Source organism: Eurypyga helias, unplaced genomic scaffold, assembly GCF_000690775.1.
Source record: "Eurypyga helias isolate BGI_N326 unplaced genomic scaffold, ASM69077v1 scaffold18049, whole genome shotgun sequence".
Classification (NCBI taxonomy): domain Eukaryota; kingdom Metazoa; phylum Chordata; class Aves; order Eurypygiformes; family Eurypygidae; genus Eurypyga; species Eurypyga helias.
This window is the reverse complement of record NW_010270350.1, coordinates 40,291-60,743: the sequence shown is the minus strand read 5'-3', so window position 1 is coordinate 60,743 and position 20,453 is coordinate 40,291. Positions and strand designations below refer to the sequence as shown.

Genomic DNA, 20,453 nt, shown 5'->3' with positions numbered 1-20,453 from the left:
TGCTCTTCTCTATTCCTGAGTAAAAATAACTGTATTTCTGTGCCTGCCTGTGGCGGTGCTTGGTTGGGGTGAACTGAGTCTTCAGGCTTTTGCTTGCTTCCTGAACCACAGCTGTGTGTTGTTGCCCCTTCCTAGATGTAATTACAGTTTCACTTCTCATCTGGGAGCTCAGGGATCAAACCAGACCCAATGAGAGCCTGGAACCAAAGTGGGGAATTGCCTTCTGGTGGCAGGGGCATTGATTTCCTTTTTCTTGTCTGTGGGTGACCAACCTGAACTGCAGTGCCACCCGAGGCCCCTTGGGGTGATAATTTGGCTTGGCTCCACAAATGCATTGCTTTGCCTTCTCCTTCATATGTTTCACAGGCTGAAGAAGAGAAGAGTGGGAAGAAGCTTCAGGAGAAACCAAAAGAGATCGAGAAGCCAAAAGATTCAGGAAAAGTGACGATCACCAAAGTGTTTGATTTCGCTGGTGAGGAGGTCAGGTAAGCTGGCAGATGTGCCGTGTCTGCTGCGAACTGGGTGCTGCTGGCAGGCTGGAGATGTGCTGTGAAGCACTGTGTATCTTTCTCCTTCCTGTTTTTTTTTGATCATGAGCACAGGCAGACCTCAGGGAAAATGACACCAAGATTTTTGTGCCTGAGGGCTGCAGAGTATCCTTATATGCAGGCCTCGGTCTTTGCTCAACTTCAAAATATGCCTATAAATTCACCTGAGCTTCCCCATCTGGAGAGGACTTAAAATGGTTGGCAAAGCTTCCCCGTGGCACTGCCACTGTGAGGGTTGAGACAAGGGGAGAACTGCATACAGCCCCACAGGGATGGTAGCAATGCGTTTCATTTCCTCAGTCTGGGCCAGGCCCTGTGCCGGGGCAGGATATTCTCTGGCACTTTCCCTGGCTACGTTTGGCTGTACGGACTAAGAGCTGAGTGCTTTTACCTCGGAAACAGCTGCAACAAATGTGATGGGCTGGGTAAAACCATCCTTTAGGCTGAGTTTGTCTTGTGAGGCGCCTCTTGGGACATGCGGTAAGAAGGACGTGCGAGACCAGAACAGAGGGTCCTGGGTGAACACAGAAATCTGAATGCACCGTGACTTTGTGGGTGTATTACCATGCTGTATATTTTTTTTACATGTAGCTGTAAACCTGGTTTTGTCAGACGAGAATTTCGCTTCTATCTTGCCTGACAGCAGAGGGCAGCAGTTCCCAGCAGGAACACCCACGCTGCCTGAATCTGGAGGAGGAAGCAAAGAGCAGGAGTTTCCGCTGCTCCTGCTTCTCATGTCAGGGCTGCAGCCTGAGCTATCTGAAAAATCTGAGGAGAGCTGTGAGTCATAGCAGCGACTGTCCTGTTTCCCTGCAGAGTCTGGGCTGTAGGAATACCCTTCATTCCCTGATGAAATGGCAAAGAACCGTACTGTTGCAGCTTTTCTGACAGAGAGGCCCTTTCTACAGGGGAAAGTTTCCCGTGTACAGATAAAAATCTGTGGCAGAATGACAGACATAAATTTTCTCCTCTGATGCACACTCCCCTCCTCAGCCCCCAGCTTGTTTGTCCTGATTTTCCTGTTGTGTTTTTTTTTTCTTGGCTCAAATGCCATGTCCTACCAGGTGAGAATGGCTGAAGCTACAGGGTCGTGGGGCTGTCACACAAAAGCCTCGCTGGGTTTTGATGCCCTGGCACTTTAGGGTTGCGTGAAGTCAGCATGCAACCTTGTTTGGAGTCTGGACGCGTCCATCTGTGGTGTAGACGTGTGTCATGTCCTGACATGAGCGTAGGAGGGCGTTGATTTAGAGGGAAGCTTGCCCTGTGGGCTTGCTTTGGGACCTGAGTCTTCCACTTGTGGAAAGGCAGGGGTCTTTTTAATGCAATTGTGTATGAAGCAGGACTCCTTAAAGTAGGGAGATAGTTAAAATGTCTGCCTTGAAGCTTTTTGTTTACCTGTCTCCATGAAAAAAAGCCTCGGATCATTAAGGTTTAAGCATAGGATTACTCAGATGTTGGTTTGATTCTGGCATTGTAGGTTTTGTGTGGTGGTTGCACGTTAGTTTTGCCACTGCTGCTGTTGTTGGTAGCGTTAGTTGGAGGGCTTGGGGAAACTTTCTCTGTCCTTCAAAAAGTGGCTTGTCTTACGAGAACAGAACTAGTTCAGGGTTCCTCAAATGCTGAGTTTGTGCTTTTGACATCAGCTTATCTGTAGGTTTTTTAATAGCTATTGCAAGTTTCCAAGTTAGATAAAGGCAGATTTTTCTGCACCAGTTGCTTTTCTGGTGTCCTTTGTACTGCTCCGTACTGACCGCTTTCCTTGGGGAACTGCGAAGGAATTGACATGTTTCTGCTAACGTTGATGATGTAGTCAGAAGCTGGAGCCTGGGCGACATTGGGATGGCAATCCTGCAGACCACCAAGGCTAATGTGTTTTTGTTAACAGCAGCTGCCGTATGGACAGGTTACAGAGCCAACAGCAGGAGGTGCAGCGAGGTCTGGAGGGCTGTCTGCTGCTGGTGCCGGACATGGCAGCATGGCAACGTGCTGCTTCCTTTAGCTCTTCTTTGATAACAGAAAACTCCTTCGATGCTTTTTGCCCCCTTGATTTTTGTGATGTTCAAAGCTGAAGCTTTTGTGTTATTTGCTGCCTCTTGAAACATGTTACGCTGTGGGTGGGATATACAGAGTTATCGTTGCTTACAGCTGCTGGTACTTCGCTGTAACGGCAGTGGGTGAGGGCCAGAGGGCTGCTCGCTCGCTAGAGTAGCAGGAGGTTGTCTTTGCATGACCCTAACGTCTGCAGATGCTCTGAATGCCAAACGCCGGCTTCCTTGCCTGGGGAAGCAGCTGGCAAATTGTTGGTTGCGAAGGACAACACACGGTAGTTGTGTGCCTGCGTTTCTGAGCCGAAAGAACTGAAACAAGAGAGCTGTCTCTGTTGCTTTCCTTTCTAAATGGTTTGAGGCTACTTCTGAGTGTTGCTGTATTGAAAGCTTGAAGAATTTAGATCAGTGTTTAAGCACAGATAGGTTCAGGGCACAAATTTTGACAGTGTTCGCTGAAGCTCTTCGCAGAGGATCATTTAGCCCTGATCTCATGTTGCAGAACAACTTATTTTCTCCTGTAAGAAGATGGTATAATCTCTCTTGCGCGATTGGAGCAGCAGAAATCTTTCAGGAGATCTCCAGCTACAGGTTATTGTTGCACTTCATGCCCATTTTGATTAGTCTGTGCTTGTATCAGTTGCTAATGCCAAACTTTAGGTTCAGAGTATTACAAATTACTAATTACCAATTAAAGAATGAAATTTACTGGCTTTTAATCTTGTAAAATACACAAACGTTACCTTGTAAAACCAAAGCTGTTGAATCCTAGATCTAGAAATGTTTAATGTTTAACTGATTTCTGCATTTTCCAGTTGTGACTTCTTGGCTTTTCATTCCTCCCTGGTGTTAAATGGATTAGGAGCAGCGGGTGACTGTCACCCAAATGGCTGTAACTGTGGGCAGTGGGAGCACTTTGCTAAAGGCAGTTCAACGTCTAAATGGAAGTTCAAGTCATTTCTCGCCGACAGAGGAGATTGCAGCTCCTTTGAGCCTCTGGTTTATGAACTTGCCTCATGATGCAGGACATGTGGTTGCATTAATAGGGGATCATATCCCTGGTGCCAGGGTTTATCTGTTGTAAAGTGTAATGGCTGTATGATGAGGCTTGTTTTCTCTTTGGCACTCCAAACTGCTTTGGCCCTTGGCTTTCTTTAAACTGCTGCTCTGCTCAGGGTATCAAAACGGTTCTCCTGTGCCCCTTCCATGAGAGTCAGCCTCGTGTCTATCCAGGACTGCAGCAGAATGCAGCTCACCTACAGGAGTAGGTTTTAGTTTGACACCTCTCCTGTGTACCGTCGTTTGGCTCGTAGGAGGCAAAACGAAGTTGAGGGGAATGATGATGTCTGATTTGGGTGCTAATTCAGCAATGGGGGGGCCTGTGTTCAGCCCTCTGCTTTATTCATACACTGCCAAAGGACTCAGAGCTGGAAGCTTCGCATTTCTGTGCAGATGTGCTTTGTTGTGTGGTTTAAATGCAAAGCTTTACTCACTCGGGCTACTCTTTTGGTGGGAATACCTCCCTGGCGTCGCAGAGTTACTGTGCTGTGTCAGTAGTGTTGGGTGGTGCTGGCAAAACTGGGGGTTGTGCTGCTGTGGCCACCCTCAGCCGCTTCCCCAGGTGCGTGAACAAAGCAGCCAAGCCCAGGCAAGGCTGTAGCAGGGCTCCACGCTCCGTCTGTCACCGAGGACAGCCCCGTTCTTTTCCCGAAATCTGGCAAGGCATTCGTGTCACAACTCCTTCTACTTTCCCACAAGGCTGTCTTCTCCAGGGAGTGCCAGTTTTGGGGATCCAGAAAGACTCCCAGCAGGATGGGTGATGGCCTCAGGCCTCTGCACTGTGGTCCCGTCCTGCCCAGTGCTCACTGCTGGGGTTTGCCGTGGACCTTGCCTAAGGGGTAAATGTTTGTCTAGTGAACTCTTCTGTTACCTTCCTATTTGAAGGCTGAGATTTCGAGGGGTGAAAACAATTTGAAGGGTGACGTTTTGCTGAGCTTGACTGAAGCTCATCTTTCCAGGCTGAGCTCGGTAATGTTTATTTGCTTCTTAAGTGCCTGTTTCCTGATGAACTCGGGCTGCTTTTGAAAGGATTCTTCAGTGTTTGCCCGATTAAAGCTTCTGTTGCTTTGGAACTCGGTGCTGGAATGCCCATGTTTGGTGGGGCAGCGAGTCCTGCGCAGTGCTCGCCCTGGGAGAGCTCTCCGTGTAAATTCACGGCCATGCAAATCACCTGGCTTACGGTGGTTGTCTTCACTTGCTCCGAGGGACAGACCCAATTCCACAGGTATTGTTTGCTTTTTTAGATTGCATTTAGGTGGGCTTTCATCAAGCGTTTAGTCCAGAGATACAAACCAAGGAGCAGAAAGCTCTCTGATGTGTTGGAAGTCCTTGAAGGCTTTACAGATGTAGAGGGAAAATCCTGAGCTCTCCTGCAGAACTGCCTGTCCAAGTATCTCAAAGCACTCTTAAAGTGGTGGTGTTACTCCCCCATTGGGAATATGAAACTGAGCTATGCTGGAGTTGATGGCGTCCACTGCTTCGCTGGGCTCCTGGATCCCTGGATATCCTGAGCCATGAGATCCCAGTTTCACTTGTGCATTCCACGTGCCCAATCCGACTAGGAGGGGCCAGGTGCCAAACAGTGAGCAGCATCGTGCTGCGTATGGGACTTGCTGCCGGATATAATGAATATGTAGATGTTTATACAGTTTTATAAAAGGAATTGGGCAAACTCACGTTGGAAAAACTTGCCTGGGCTGTCATACCTGAGGGATGAACTCCATCTCTGGATGAGGGCTCCCTGCTGTTGACCCTTGTAGAAGATGGGTTTTGGACAGCCCCTGGTCTGCCGCAGTGTGACTGCTTTATCTGTGTCCAGGGTGCTGGGAGGGAGCACGTTGTGCTGGCTACAGGTGCTGAGCAGAGCTGAGGGGCTCCGGGTTAGGGCTGAGTATTCCAGGTTAGGGAAGGTTCGCTGCGTGGATGTTGCAGCTTGAAAGCAAAATACAGAGCTTCTAAGAAGTACATAAAGTATCTGATTAATAACCAAACAGCCATAAGCTTAAATCACTGTGGTAATTGCTGGGGTTTATAGAGGCTGAGGTTGATATTTCATCTGCCACAGCATTCTGTGATTCTATGATTCAAACAAAAAAAGGTTTTTCAGAGGAGATTGTTGGAACTTAAGGACCTTACGTCAGGTCAGTGGGTTTTGGTGGTGAAATTTAGGCCCTTTTGAGCAGGAGCAGCAAAGGTGAGGTGAGGTGGCTGAGGGAACCCTTTCTCAGCCAGTGGTGCATATCTCCTTTGTGCGAGAATGCTGTTGATGATGGGTATAGTGCAGGAAGGGCTACAGGCCGTGTCCAAAGTTTCTTTTTTTGGTGTCCCATGGAGTTCTTAAGGACTTAGGCCTGGCTGAGCGAAAAAAAAAAGGGATTTTTGCTTGTTATTGTTTGTAAATGGTTATCATCTAGGATGTGCCTGGAAAAAAAAACACCTCATTGCTCATTCCATGTTGCTGCTTTACAGGTTTCAGCCTGCCTTAAAGGTTCAACAGTATGGGATGGCGAGGCCTGAGCCCAGCCTGTGGTGTTAGCTGGGCTGCCAGGCTTACCAAGGTGAAGAGTTACTCCAGAGAGCTGTGCAGGCTGGTTAAGGACTGATTTATTCCCTCGTGGCAAGAAGTGCTGACCTGTGCACAGCAGAGCTGAGGTGGTAATTCAATTCTGTGTAGTTGTACAGTGCTGCTTCTTGGGGATTTCTTGAGCCTGCCTCTCGTTACTGAAATACAGTTGTTCTTTCTTTAATTTTAGCTCACTGTGTGCTTGTTGAATAGAGGAATGGCACCTATGTCCTGGGCTGCTCAGTGTTTGTAACCCCAGATCTGCTGTCCTTTTCAGCCCTGTGATCCCAACCCTTTTCAGGAGAGAGCAGGTGGAAATGGCTGCAGGAGAAGCAGATCATACATCTGGGAATGGCCCGAGCTTTCCCAAGTCCTTGTTTGGGAGACTACCACCTATGTTACTGCTTTGCTTTGGAGACGGTTAAGGTAGCTGTCTGAGCAGTAGCTGCTGCTTCTTCCTGGCAAGCACTGAGCAGGAGCGGGGAGAATGCTGAGGCTGATTTGAGTATTTCAAGGAGAAGGATAAAGAAGAGCAGGGAATTTACTCCCACAAGTCTCAAGATTTAGAGCTGGGCCCAGAGGGCGGTTCTAAAAACGTGTAACTGTCCATCTTCCTCCTTGCTCTGTGGTCTTGGCATGGCTCAGTCCGATGCGTTAGGCTGATTAGCACCAAGAGAACATGTAGTACTGTTAACTCTCTCCTTACCTTGTGATGCTTGTCAGGAAACTCAGCAGATGAACAGTAGCAAGGGGTTGGCAGCATGCTCACACTTCTTGCTGGGTGAGAATCTTGGTCATGTGTCTTGTGCTCGTGGGGTTTTGCACAATGCTGACTGAAGGACAGTTGCTTTTAAAATGAGAAGAACGATCAGTAGTTTGGGTATGTATCTCCTACGATGTAGGTAGTGTGGCGTGTGTCAGATCAAGGCGGGTATGTGTGGGACGTGTTCAGTGTCTGCTTGTTTTGCAAAAGCCTTTGCTGTATGGCTTATACAGGTGAGTGAAAGGCAGGTGAGCGTTTCCAGAATCAGCGTGTTGAAGCCTTGTATTTGGACAGCCCTGCCTTTCCAAACACAAGTGATAACACAGCTTCCATCAGATGAGGTAGAGGGTGTTGTCATGTTAGAAATGGAAGACAGTCAGCTGAACTGCTGGCAGAGGAAGAAACCGCTTATCCTCTTTTGGTGTGCTTTGGGCAATGGCTTTAACTGCAGCAGCAGGGAAGTGTTAGGAAAAATAAGACAAATGAATTGCAGTAGTCCCTTAAAGTTGCTGCAGAGCTCAGCCTCTGAGGACTTCAGTTTCGTGTGGATGACTGGTGACGTTAGATGTTTGTAGGGTTTTATTCTCAGCCCCCCTTAGCTAAGGGGTTCTGGAGAAATGTATTCTAGCTGCTCTAGTGACATATCTCTTCCTCAATGAGGCTTGCACATCACAAAAACCTTGGCTTTTAAGATTTTTCTAGAAGCTTCTTCTGAGTGGTAGCAGCCTGGGTCTGATGCCTTGGGACCATAAGACAATTCAAACCATCCAGAATCACACGGAATATCGATGTGACCACTGTTGAGAGGTGGCAGTCTAAAAAGTGACGGGCTGCTTTTCTACAAACAAGCAACAAAATGCTGATCTTGGCATAAGGGAGTGTAGGCAGCAGCCTGTTCCTGCCCTTACGCTGCTGCTGCTCTTAGAGGTCAGTGGATACCTCTGTTATCTCCAGGTTATATTGGCTTTTCCCAGCTTAAAACACACCTACTGGTTTGATTTTTTTTTAAATTTTTTGGGGTTTTTGGAAGCCAGTAAGTGAAAATGTTAACTTTCTAAAGATGCTTAAGAATGGAAGGGTCTTGGGGACACGTTTTAATACCCTTTCCTCTGTGTGCATGCATTCTCTGATGCTTCAGAATTTCCTTGGGGAATCCTACCGTCGTGCAATGCTGATTGGCACGACAGCGGCCCGGAGATGAGGTCATGATGTGTGAGCAGGAGCTGTGCTGTGTGCTGGTTCACTCGCTAGCCGCTTGCCTTTCTCAAGCAGCTGCAGAAATTAAAACTTCGTGGAGAGCATGACAGGGTTAGCCAGAGCTTTTGCTTCTGAAGTGAATCATGCTGTGGTCTGCTTAACGAGCTTTGGGAAAGGGAGCGGCTGAGCAAACAGCTCCTGTTCAGGATTTTCAGTAGCAGATGTGCAGGTGAGGCTTCTGCTTTGATGGGGACAGTGAAACACAGAGGGGCTGTGACTTGCAGAGTGTCACACAGCTTTTTCCAGTACAATATCTGGCACTCAGTGACATGCTGACTCCGGTCATCTTCCTTTGTTTCCATGCTTTTGAAAATCCCAGAGTGACTGAGCAGATGTCCACCCGAAAGTCCGCTTACGCCTCTAACATGGCTTGATGCTGTTAAGGAGGTAACTGATGTGTGCTGGTTTTCATTTGTGCATTTTTGCTGGTGTGACGAAAACGAAGGCTCAGCTGGGATCTCCAAAGGTGGGAGGAGTCTCCAAGCATTTCCAAAATGATGACTTGACCTCCAAATTAACAGGGGCGTTCTGGGGCTTTCAAACCTGTATTAACAGGGCACTGCGTTGGCTTTGGGAACTGGATGATCAACTACATTTTCCCATTTCCAGGATCTTCCAGATGTTTTCTGCCTGTATTGTGCGTAGCTAGTATGGAAATACGTCAGTAAAAAGTCCACCCTTCCCCGGCAGGTAAGGGAGGAGACCTTGTGTCTGCATCTGGCCCTCAGACAATTTCCCAGCTATTAAACCTCTGGAAGCAGAAGGTGCTTAGTGACTGACCTCTTCAGGTCTCTCAGGGGCTCTTATGCTATCACTAAGGGTATCTTTTGTCCCTCTGTTCATGCCTTCTTGGCAGGGGCCTCTGATCCAGTCCCAGCATTTTGCTGTTTGCCCTGTTTCCCTTGCTTCCGAACTGCTGCCTCATTCCTGACAGCTCCAGGCTCAGAAAGGGGCTTTTGATGTTTGGTGGGCTGCTGGCAGAGTCTGCTTTGTAGCCCTTGGGCCTGGGGTTTCCCCTGCCAGAAAGTGCAGCTTGTGAGGTGGATTTTATCTTTTTTTTTTTTGTCTTGTAGCTAAGAGCTTCTGAAGCAGGAGGGTTTCTGTGGTAGCCTGAAGGGAAGGCAAAGCTGTTGGCTGCCTTGCTATCTCATTAACACATTACAGACTGAGCCAAGCTTAATCTGGCCTTTTCCCCATGGGGATGCTTCTGCCTTGTAGTGTGCGTTGGCTTCTCTTGTGATCTGTGTAACCTTGGTGTCCAGTCTTCATAGCTGTCAGTGAATCTTGAACCCCTGGCTCTTGACACTCATGATGCTCCTTCCCTCAGCAAGAGAAGAGATCCGTAACACGAACACCGCACCGCTTGGCAGGAGCTGTGGGGTTGCAGGGATCCCTCTTGCTTTTGGCGTACGTAACCAAGTCACGGTTAACAGCACCAGGGGACTGTCACACGCGTAAGGAAGCTGCCTCTGTTCACCTGGATTGCTCAGCTCGGAGGTGTGTTCCATCATTTGATGTTAATTCTTTTGGGAGATACAAATAAAAATGATGGGGTGCCCTAGGATTGAAATGCAAAGTGCGTGTCAGGATTTTGGGCTGGCCAAGGGAATAGTTATCCAGAGAAGCAAGCAGAGACCTGATGCATGGAGATACTGGAACTGGGGTGGATAAAGATCCAGTCAACAGGGAGGTGAAGCCTCATGCCCTGGCTGAGGGTCAGCTACTCTGGAGAGCTGTGTTTGATGTGCTCTGCCTATTGGAAGCGCCAGTGGGAGCTCGGTAACTGGAGTGTTACTTCCCTTTGGATTTAGAGAGCCTCTTGTAGAAGCAGCAAGGAGAAGCCCAAAAGGGGCCCGGCAGCTTGGTGAGCATCGCGGATGGCAGCACTGTCCATACATGTTCTTTACATCTGACACTGTTTGTCATACAGCAGATGATGGCTATCCGGTCGTTTCCTTCACGGCTTACCGGGTTAGGACGTGGATGTCCAAAAGCCCTTTTTGTGCATTATTGATGTTAAAATACCATTTGTCTCTGCTTGTTTTCAGGTGAGTTAGTGTGGGATGCAGCCGGGGCTGGCTGCTTGGCTAGCAGGACACCCCTGCTGCGAGGAGCAGCACCAGGCAGGCAGCTTGGCCCTCGCCTGACTCTGCGAGAGCTCTGAGCGGATTTTTTTTTTTCTTTTTTAAAACCAGCCAGCAGCTTCTGTGCAGATAGGCAGCCCACAAAATTATCAGTCACACCAGCCTGGTCTTGTCTGAGTTGCTTCAGGGAATAGGCTCCCAGGGAACAGCTTCTCCCACCTGGTTTGAAGAGCAAAGTTTGGAGAATGTTGGGGTTTTTTCTGAAAGAGAGAAAACGAATGTTTTACTTTGAAGTTAGAGGAGCAATGGGGACCTATTAATTTTAGCTCTGTTTGCTTTACACCAGGTAATCCAGCATAAAATAAATGCATACCCAGTGTGCGGGCAGGTGTGGCCTGGGGGTTCAATTGTGTGAGGATTTAATTCTCTCCTGGAAGGTGCTGAACACGTGCACTCCAGTGGCTTCAGCATCTCGCAGGCTGGAGCACCTGCCTGTCATACAGTGCTCTGTCTGTAGAAGGCACCCAGGACAAGAGTCCCCCACACAATACTCAGCCAAAATATTCAGACTCTTGGTCTCAGGAGGGGTTTGGATTTTTCTTCCAAACACCTGTAGATGAGTACTGCTTTCTCCTCAAGTGATCTTTCCAGAAGGCTGGAGGACTGCTTAATGAGGCTAGGCACAGGTGGGAAATATTGAAAAAGGATAATTAACCTCATTTTTTTCCCTCCTTTGGTCTGTGATTCCCCAGAGCTAACAACATTTAGATCGTGTGGAAAGTTTTCTAATTGCGTCAGGTCTATACTGGGGCAGGGTTCCCAAGCGAGGACTGTGTCTCCTGATACGAGTGGTGATAAGCTGGCCTTTTCCAGAGCTTCCACCCTTGCTCTCCCTTTCTCAGCATGGGGGTCAGGGGAGGTGGTACCTTTGTGCCGCACCAGTTAGGGATCCTATCTTCTCAGCTCCAGGTCCCTTATACCCAAATACCAACGTGCATGTTCTCAGCCTGATGCGCACCAGGCGTTTTGATTGGGAGAGGGCGGTTGTGTTGAGCCACTGGGCTAAGTTGGAGGGATTTTGGCCCTTGGGATGCATGGGGTTGCTGTTAAACAGCAGACTGTGGATGGAAGCCTTCAAGCCCTGGTGTGGCTGTTTGTCTTGCCCAGCTTCCCCTATCCTTATCCTGCCTCTGAGACCCTGCCTCCTTTTTCCCTCCTTGCAAGGATGTGGCACTGCTGATGTCCTGTAAGAGCTTGCAGGGCACTTGCTGCTGCACTGGGTGCTCCCCTGACACACTGCACCCTTGGCATCCCTCCTGCCAGTTCTGTTTCTTGCCAACAGAACTGGATTCAGCTGTGCTGGAGTGGAGGCACCTGACCACTGCACTGGGGTGAATTGGGTTGAGGGGGTGTGCTGGGACAGGGTGACAGGATTAGGATGTTGTGATGGATTGGGACCCTCCTCTTCACACCTGGAAACTTTGCAGCTGGTGTAAAGACCAGAACGCAGGAGAAAAGCTGGTCTATGGGCAGACTTACTCCGCCACTGAACTGAAGCATGAAAATGTGGTTTTAAGCCCCTTTTGCAGATGAGCTGGAGCTGTGTGAATGCAGTGCTCCTTTTAGCCTGTATTGCTCCTTCCTTTTAGCTGCTTACATGGCCAAGGGGACTGCTAGGAGCAGATCAAACACTTCTTAAATTAGGATGCTACAGCTCAGTACTGCGAGTGCTCTGCGGAACAACTTCTGGGACAGCCAGTGACTGCGCGTGGGTTGCCTTTGGGTGGTTTGGTGCCCAGAAAACATAACAGGGGCCTTTTCCATGCACGTAGGTTGCAGCATTTCAGTTGGTAATTGTAAAGGGAAGGGTGAGTTGTTCTTCAGTGGAAGACAGAAGTAACATACCCACAGCTGGGCAGCAAAATAGCAGGCTGGCTATGCTTGAATCCTTGGGTACCACTTTCAGCTTGTCTCAGAGATGAAGGATCCTTAGGAGGAGGCACTTCTAAGTATTAGAGGCACTTAGTGACATGGTTTCTAGCATGGCTTTCTTATCATAACTTTATAATATGGAAGACCTTTCTGTTTTACAACTGCACAGCACCTTTTACAGTAGCATTGTCTATGCTGCCAGGCTGCAGCACGGTCCAAAAAATTAGTAACTTCCGTGTTTTGGAGTCTTATTATGGAATTTAATAGCACAGCACTGTAATGAAATCTTAACGGGAAAGTGATGAGAGTGAGTGTTTTGTGTGTGAATTACAGGGTCTGCAAGTGGGCGAGACACTAGCTACTTGTTTTATTGCTGACAATATACTTATTTTCATGTTTATTCCTGGATTACAATGTGTGAATAGCATCCCAGTAAACAGTCAGGCAAGTAGTTATTTATCAAGTATTTACAAGTGAAAGGTCTTGTAATTTTCCTTAGTAATGACTGTGATTTCTTCCAGCTGGATTAATGGTGCCCATTTCTCCCCATGAAGAGCAAAAAGTGTTTTGGTTTCTACATGGAGAGTTATTGTCTCCCATAATGATGCAGACCAGAGGATTTTCTTTTTTCCTTCTTGGCCTGGGATCTGGGAAAGGTTGAAATGTGCATAACCTGAATGAATACCTTGTAAAGCCCTTTAACATTCTTTGTCGTTCCTGTTGGAGTGGTGCAGGAGTCGCTGCTGGCATCAGCCCAGCAGCAGCCTGCCTCGGAGCTGCTTTTGTTTTGGTTTGAGGCAATCAGTGGGTCTTGTGATGGAATTGCCTGGGAAGGTCACTCTGATTTTCGTTTCTGACGTGTTCCTCTGTCCCCAGCTGGGCAGTGCCGGTGGAACAGGTGGCCTGCGGCTTTGCTGCTGAGCTTCAACAACTTCAAGAAGGCATGCTAGAGTGGCCAAAGGAAGCAAAAAAAGAAAAGGGGAACAAAGTGTCATTGTGCCCAACTACTGCTGCTGGTACCCTGAGGTGGCAGAAGCACAAATATCAAAGTATAAGTAATCCCTTGGTAGCAACTGTCTTAGAATCATAGAATCACAGAATGGTTTGGGTTGGAGGGGACCTTAGAGACCATCCAGTTCCAGCCCCCCTGCCATGGGCAGGGACACCTTCCACTAGACCAGGTTGCTCCAAGCCTCATCCAGCCTGGCCTTGGACACTTCCAGGGATGGGGCATCCACAGCTTCTCTGGGCAGCCTGTCCCAGTGCTTGTCTTGTGCCCCTGGGTAGCAAAGTGGCTCCTTAGCTGCTGAAGTGTCTGTCGTTGAAGGGCTGTGCCAGACCCTCCCCAGGCATCCTGCTGGGGGGCCTCAGCAGGTAGAGGATTCTCCTTGCTCACCCTTTCTTTCCTTGAACATCTTCCTGCTCAGAGAGCTGTGTCTCCTCGTAGTGCCAGTCCAAAAAACAGTGTGCTAACTCCCTCGGGCTGCAGGTTGGCAAATCCCTGGAGCTGTTTTCCACGTGCATCTTAGCTTTGTGCCTTCCTTTGCCTCAGCTGGTGGTACAGCTATCTGTTGGTTTTGTTTCTGGGTTGGAGAAGGTGGGAGGTGCTCATGAGGTTAAGACTGAGGGGCCCTGTGTTGAGATCCTAGCTCCACCACAGGCTTGAAGACCCACTCCCTATTGTCCATGTCCAGATCCTGAGAGCCATTTGATTCCCGGATTCCTGTAGGTTTGTGGGAGCTGAGCTGTCATCTCTTAGTGCAACGACCAGAGTTAGTGGCAGGGCGTGCTTTCTGTGACCTCTGCTTCCTTTTCCCAACCCCTGCCTCCTCTGTCCCACACTCCCCAGATCCCAGAAACGTGCAGGGTTTAGCAGCTGGGATCCAGCACAGGAGGCCAGCGTAGAGGGTTTTTTCCAGGGCGTGTGGTTACTACGCTATGCCTCCCAAATTCCTGCGTCCTCGGGGTCTGCCTGATGTTTCTCACAGCAGCTCGTGTGCTCCCTGCACGCTGGGGGTGGACCCTGATGGCGTGAGGGTGCAGGGGGGTGACAGGAGGAAGGGGACTGTACTGGGAGCCAGCCCTGCAGGGAGCATGAGAAACGGGGCTGCTCCCCGGCTGGGCAGGGGATGGAGATAGCTCTTGGGATGCTGCATTTGAAAATAAATAGGCTGTGTGATTGTATTAATCTGAACCCGGCACTCGTGGTTCAGGGGGAGCTCTGTGGGGAGTTCTGGCTAATTGCTGCATGAAAACACAGTGTTTGTTCCATCGAAGGAAACGCATGGACATGGAGTAACCGTGGTGTGTGACCGCTGCTGCAGAGGGCTGTGGCTGGATGGTGTGTTTGGGATGTCCTGAATTGTGACGATGCTGTAGCAGGGCTTTTGTTTCTTCCTGAACTGCTTTCCCCCTTTTCCCACCCCACCCCTTTCCAATCTGATCAGCAAACACTTGTAAATATTCATAATGCAGGATTTGTCTCTCTCCGCATGACTGACGCCAGTGTGAAAGGCATGTGACGGCGCGGGGGGGAATGGGGTTAATCTCCTGCACTGGCAGAACAAGGCTGAGCAGGAGGTGTACAGCACAAGAATTCTTATTTCTGAACATGCCTTTTCCCCTGTATTTACAATCTGCAGAGGAGCAGGAAGAACAGTTTCCCTAACAGTTTCTTCATATCATAGAACCACAGAAAGGTTTGGGCTGGAAGGGACCTTAAAGACCATCCAGTTCCAACCCCCCTGCCACGGGCAGGGACACCTTCCACTAGACCAGGTTGCTCAAAGCCTCATCCAGCCTGGCCTTGGACACTTCCAGGGATGGGACATCCATGTTGCAGCTCCTCAGGTTTCTCCATGTCCATCAGCCAGTCTCTAGATGGAAGTTGCAGGGTCAGGCTGCTGGGCAGGAGACAAGCAACAATTAGGGTTAACCAGGGCAGATCCTGTGACTGGTGAGGCTTTCAGTCTCTCATTAGCACATGCTGTAGGTCGGGGGTGAGCCTGCCCACCCTTGCTGCAGCAGATGCTGGCTGCAGGAGGGTGGGATGGAAGACACTGCCTTCTGGGCTGGCCAAGCCGTGGGTCAGGCTGCCTCACTGCCCACAGAGCTGCAGGTCCCTGGAGAGGCTCGCAGGCTTGTGTTCCAAGGGAACAAGTTTGTTAGCTTGGCAAACCAGGGCAACCTCATTAAGAGCTACTGAGCGCGTGAAAAGCATGTTGCTGGAGGCAGGTCATTGTAAATGAGGGGGCTAAAGTAGCTGGGTTTTTCTAACAATTAATTATTGAGTGGCTTTCTAGAGATTTTCTCATGTTTGTAATTCATTCCCTGCTGTAGATGCCATATTGATTTATAATTTCTTGAAGTTCAATATTTCGTGCCCTTAGGGCCTCAAATAAAAATTAGCTAGAAAATGAGAGCAAATTTCTGTGTTCTGCCTTGTCAGAGCTCTCTCTCCTGTTCCCTGTCCCCAGAGCCAGTTTCCGTGCTCTGGTTTGGGGTTGGAGATGTTGCCAAGCCCATGTGCCATGGGCTGCGAGACGTGGGTGGCAGAAGAGCTGCCTCACTGACCAACAAACGAGGAAATCAAGAGCCCAATTAAGAGCCTGGGATTGCCCCCAGTGACCTGAGCAGAGCATTTAGTAGCTGCTAGCGAGACAGGCCTGTTTGAATGAATAAGCATTCCTGTTTGTTTGAAGGAAAAATAAAATCCCCTCCTCCCGCAGCTCTAATTAGCTACTCTCCTCCTTTGTCTACCTTCAATGTGGAGGGTTTGTCACTGGAATGAAATCTTAACGAGATGCGTGTTCTTCAGCTTGTAGCTGATGGAGGTGATCTCGGGGCAGGTGATATGGGCAATCCTGTACCTGTTTTCAGTGTGTTCTTGCTGGATCTTTGTTTCTGCTGTTGTGAGTACCTTCCTTACCCCCTGCTTTGTGTCTTTTCCTTCAACAGAGTGACTAAAGAAGTGGACTCGACTTCAAAAGAAGCTAAATCTTTTCTGAAGCAGCAGGAGAAATGGCAGTCGGCAGCTCCAGCTTCCCTCCCCACAGTCTCTGGGTGAGTATGTGGTTTCTCTGCCCAGGTATGGATCCTTAGTGAGAGAGGCAGCACTCGAGCTGATAATGTAGGCTCTGTGGTATTTAAACTAATGGGTGTTTGTTTTCTGCAGGATTTCAGTGGGAGCAAGACTAGGCCTGGAAGGTGTGATGATGTGGGGGGGAGGGAAGCGGGGGAAGCAGCCCATGAGTCCCAGTGACTCACTTTGTAGGTTCAGGCTCGAATTTCTCAATCCTCATAAATCATTCATCCCCATAAGGAAATGCTGTATGGAATGTCATGAGGAGCCTGATGAAGCTGCAGGTAGCCCAGGAACATGCCCGAGATCGCCGGCGGTTCCTTTGAGAGGTGCTTCTTGGGACTGTGAGAAGCCATGGCAGGCTGGGCTGTGGCTTCTTACAGACTTTGGAGGAGCATTTGAGTGAGAGATGCTCTTGCCTCTTTGATGTTCCCTAGTATCATTTCGATGTGGATTTGTCACTTTCTGTTCATGCTGTAACACCTAATTCTGGGATTATCGTAACGCTTGTCAAAGATACGGTCCCTGGTGCGTCGCCATACCACTGTGTGGTTCCCGATGAGCCTGGGAGATCACCTGCTTCTCGGGACTAGAGGAGGTGCTTCTGTGTTCCAACAGGGGTTTTTTAAGTCAGTCATTTGCTTTTATATTTGAAAGACATAAGCGGCGTACAATTTGGTCACGTAGAAACAACACCCATCAGATAAATACATTGTCCTTCCCATCTGCTGAAGAGCAATTCTCCAGTGGGAGCTCTTGCTGCCTTTCCCCAACATGGGCTGTTATTCCGTTGCTGCAGCTGGATTGTCACTCATTTTTTCAGTTAAGTGTTGCGTAGCTTGTGGTTCCATCAGGGTAGTGAAAGCACAGTATGTGTGTGACTCCTGACAGCTGCCGTTCCCGGGGATGAATGGATGCATAGATGAGCGTAGTCCTGGTGCTGTTGTTCACTTTGTCCCCGCAGAGCTCACTAATTGTAACCAAAGTGTTGTGTATGGGGTTTTGTGCTGGAGAAACTTGTCTGGGGTTGGACTGGCATTCTTTTGTTCAGTCCAGGCAGCCGCGGATGCGGTTCGGGCGGTAGCTGGAGTCAGGGCAGCTCCTTGCCATGCACGCTGCTGCTGGTCCTGTGTCTTCAAACCTGCCTTCCAGTTCCCCCAGCAGATGCTCCGAGTGCAGCTGGGTTTGGTAGCCCATTGGGAAAGGCGCAGGGGCTGCTTACCTTCCTGCTCTGCTGAGATCCGTGTTTGCCTCTGTCTCTTACTGGCCCAGGGGAGGAGGTGGATGGCCAGCAGGCCTGCATAGCCTAGCCATTATCATGGTGCACGGCTGCTTGGGATGGAGCTCTGATTGCTCAGGAGAAACAGCCAGAGCCCTGTTTGAGTTGACACTGCAGGTTTCTCACATGAAGAATCCACATCAAATACGAGGGGGGGGGGGGAAGGAATAAAAATAAATATAAGAAATAATGAGTTCAAGGACTCCTTTAACTTCCCTCTAGTGTGATTATTTTGGAAGCAGCTTAATTAGGTCGTTGTTCAGCTTGCTGATGTGTGATGTCCTACTGACAGTTGCTTGCCCAGAATATGAGGTGGCCTGGCTGCGCGGAAGGGAAAAATACCCTGGGCTTGTATATCTTGCCTTCTGTCAGAGCAGCAAACCCCTGATGCAGTGCAGCCCCGTGTGCCTTCCCTTTCGTGACCTGCCACAGAATATCCTGGTTGCCTGCAGCGACACTACGGCAGAGGTGTAGCAGTGGTATTTTGATCAGTGTGGAACAGCCCAGTGCTCTTGAGGGTTTAGCAGGAGACTGGGGCAGCCTGGCCAGTGCGTGCCCTCTGGTCTGAGTGCTCCAGGGAGTCCTCTGCCTCAGGATAGTATCCGAGACTGACTGCCAGCAAACATGCTTGCCTTTGGGCTTAGGAGGGTGCTTCCCACTAGGAAGTCAGCCAGGGTATTTTCAGGTGAGAAAATTACTACCAGGCTTGCAGTGTTATTTAAAGCCAGAGGCAAGTCCCTGATGCTAAGAAAATTACAAAGGTCAAGCTTTGTCCTTGGAGCCAAGCTATTGTCCTCTGGAGCAGAGAGCCATGAGCCTCGGTGACATTGCCAGAGCAGCACCTGGGGAACAGCGGAGCCTGTCATAGCCTGGTGGTTCTTTGCTGGTGCCCCTTGGCTACTTAAAATAGAAGCTTGAGGGGGGAGAGGGTGCATTTCTCCCTTGTGCATCACAGGAGAGCCCCAGACTGGGTCCATATCACTGGAAGGCAGTCACAAACATGATTCAGGATCCTGGATTTGCCCGTGGACACCCACGGTGCTGTGAGCCATTGTCAGCCCCTGGGAGCTTTGTCAGCTATTTAAAAAAAGAGAGCCTTGCCCTTTGTGCCGGGGATTTGAGCAGTGAAGAGAGGCCTCTCCATCTGGCTTTTCTTTCTTCACCTTGCAAGCAGCTCGCATTATTTCTGGCTGCAGCCCACCTACCCTGCATTTATTTAATTTCCCTTCTCTAAACAGACAGAAGTAATCCAGGAAAGCAACGGTCACAAAACCAAACATCCGGTTCCACATCTCCACGTTACAAACCTTCGCAGCCAAACTGGTCCAGGGGAAGGGATGTTTGGGGCTGAAAGTGCATTTCCTGAATGTGTTTAACATCCATACCGGATGTGCTATAAAAAGCTAGATTTGTGCTTGTGAGGGACATGGGGGTGGTTGGATGAGAATAACTTAAACACTTGGCTGTAATTAAAGCCAGGAGTACAAAACAACCCACCCAGTTCTCTCGGCAGTCTTTGCTAGAAAGGTCAGAAGCCCTTGGTTCCCAGGGATGTGATGGTTTCCCAGCCTTCCCCTTATTCCTGTCATGTCCCCCCGTGACACCCAGCTAGGCAGCGCTCTGTCAGCAGCAGGTATCTGTTTGTTGGAGGGGTTTGGGGTTGATATTCTGTCCCGGCCTCCTTTACGTCGTGGTCTTGGGTTGTGTTGGGCTGATGCCATCAGGAGGATCAGATGTGATGAGGGGCTCCACTGATCCCTTCTAATTTGCTGTCACAAAAAATGGGTGGAAGGCTCCCAGCATTCAAAAAAAGACCCACCACCCATCCCGCTAAGCTTTCTGGCCTGCTTGTGTGTTTTAGGGCATGTTTCCTATCCTTCCCACTGCTCCTGGGCCTTTTGGAAAAAGGCAGCAAGAGTGGCTCCTGGCTGTGAGGAGCTGATGATGGGATCAGCTCTGTGGGCATCCCTGCTGTGCTGAGAGCTGCTTTCTGTCCCCTCCCCAGGCCAGGCAGGACCTGCAAGCTAGGTCTCATCCCCTGTGCTAGTAATCCTATTTTACAACCACCATCTCGTATTCAGAGGATGTTAAAGCACATTAAATCCTCCGTGCAGCTTACCACAGAACGTGTGCGTGTACTTGTGCGTGTGTGACTTGGGACAGGACAGGAGGGTTGAGCTGCAGGCTGGGAAATACCTGCACAGACCCGTGCCCTTCGGTGTGAGTGGCTGCCATGTGCCCGTTGCTTCTTGCCACTTGTAAAAATGCTTCTGAAGCAGTCCTGAAAATGGGGAAATAAAAAAACCCTACTAGTTGGTGGATCTTACTTGAGATTCTCCTCTAGGCAGCTGTTTCTACACGGCGTGAACAGGAGCCAGCGAGAGAAAGGGAGGTTTTTCAGTGGCTTTGTTCTTGCCTTTGCTTATTACCAAAACCCTTTGTAATTAAATGTGGACTTGCTCACTCAGCCCAGCTGTTGCTTTTCTGTTTGATCCTGCCTGAAATTACAGTGGTGGATGTGTGACCTCCTAGGCCTTTTCATGCCTCGTAGGCTGGTATAAACACAGGGTAAAATTTGCCTTTGAAGCAGGTGGGCACCACTCCCACGGAGCTCAGGAGGTGCAGTGTTTGCCCACCCCCGGGCTCAGTTTGCCCCGCGAGGGTTTGGACCTTGGTGCAAGACCTGTCAGGAGAGGCGCTGCGAGAAAGCTCTGACCCAGAGACACGCTTGGCCTGGACAAGGGAAGCAAAGCGGGATCTGGAGCACAATTCCTGTGAGAAGTGGCTGAGGGAGCCGGGGGTGTTCAGCCTGGAGAAGAGGAGGCTCAGCGGGGACATCCTC

At 49.5% G+C, this 20,453-nt stretch overlaps 1 protein-coding gene across 1 annotated transcript in view; it reads left to right on the top strand.

Moving 5' to 3' along the window:
- CFDP1 (craniofacial development protein 1) overlaps positions 1-20,453 on the top strand; it is a gene marked incomplete at both ends in the record, with an annotated part of 57,612 nt that overhangs the window by 989 nt on the left and 36,170 nt on the right. Inside the window, 2 exons of the mRNA XM_010158424.1 lie at positions 367-485; positions 16,209-16,313. Coding sequence (XP_010156726.1) covers positions 367-485; positions 16,209-16,313 — 224 coding nt within the window. The remainder of the gene's footprint in view (positions 1-366; positions 486-16,208; positions 16,314-20,453) is intronic.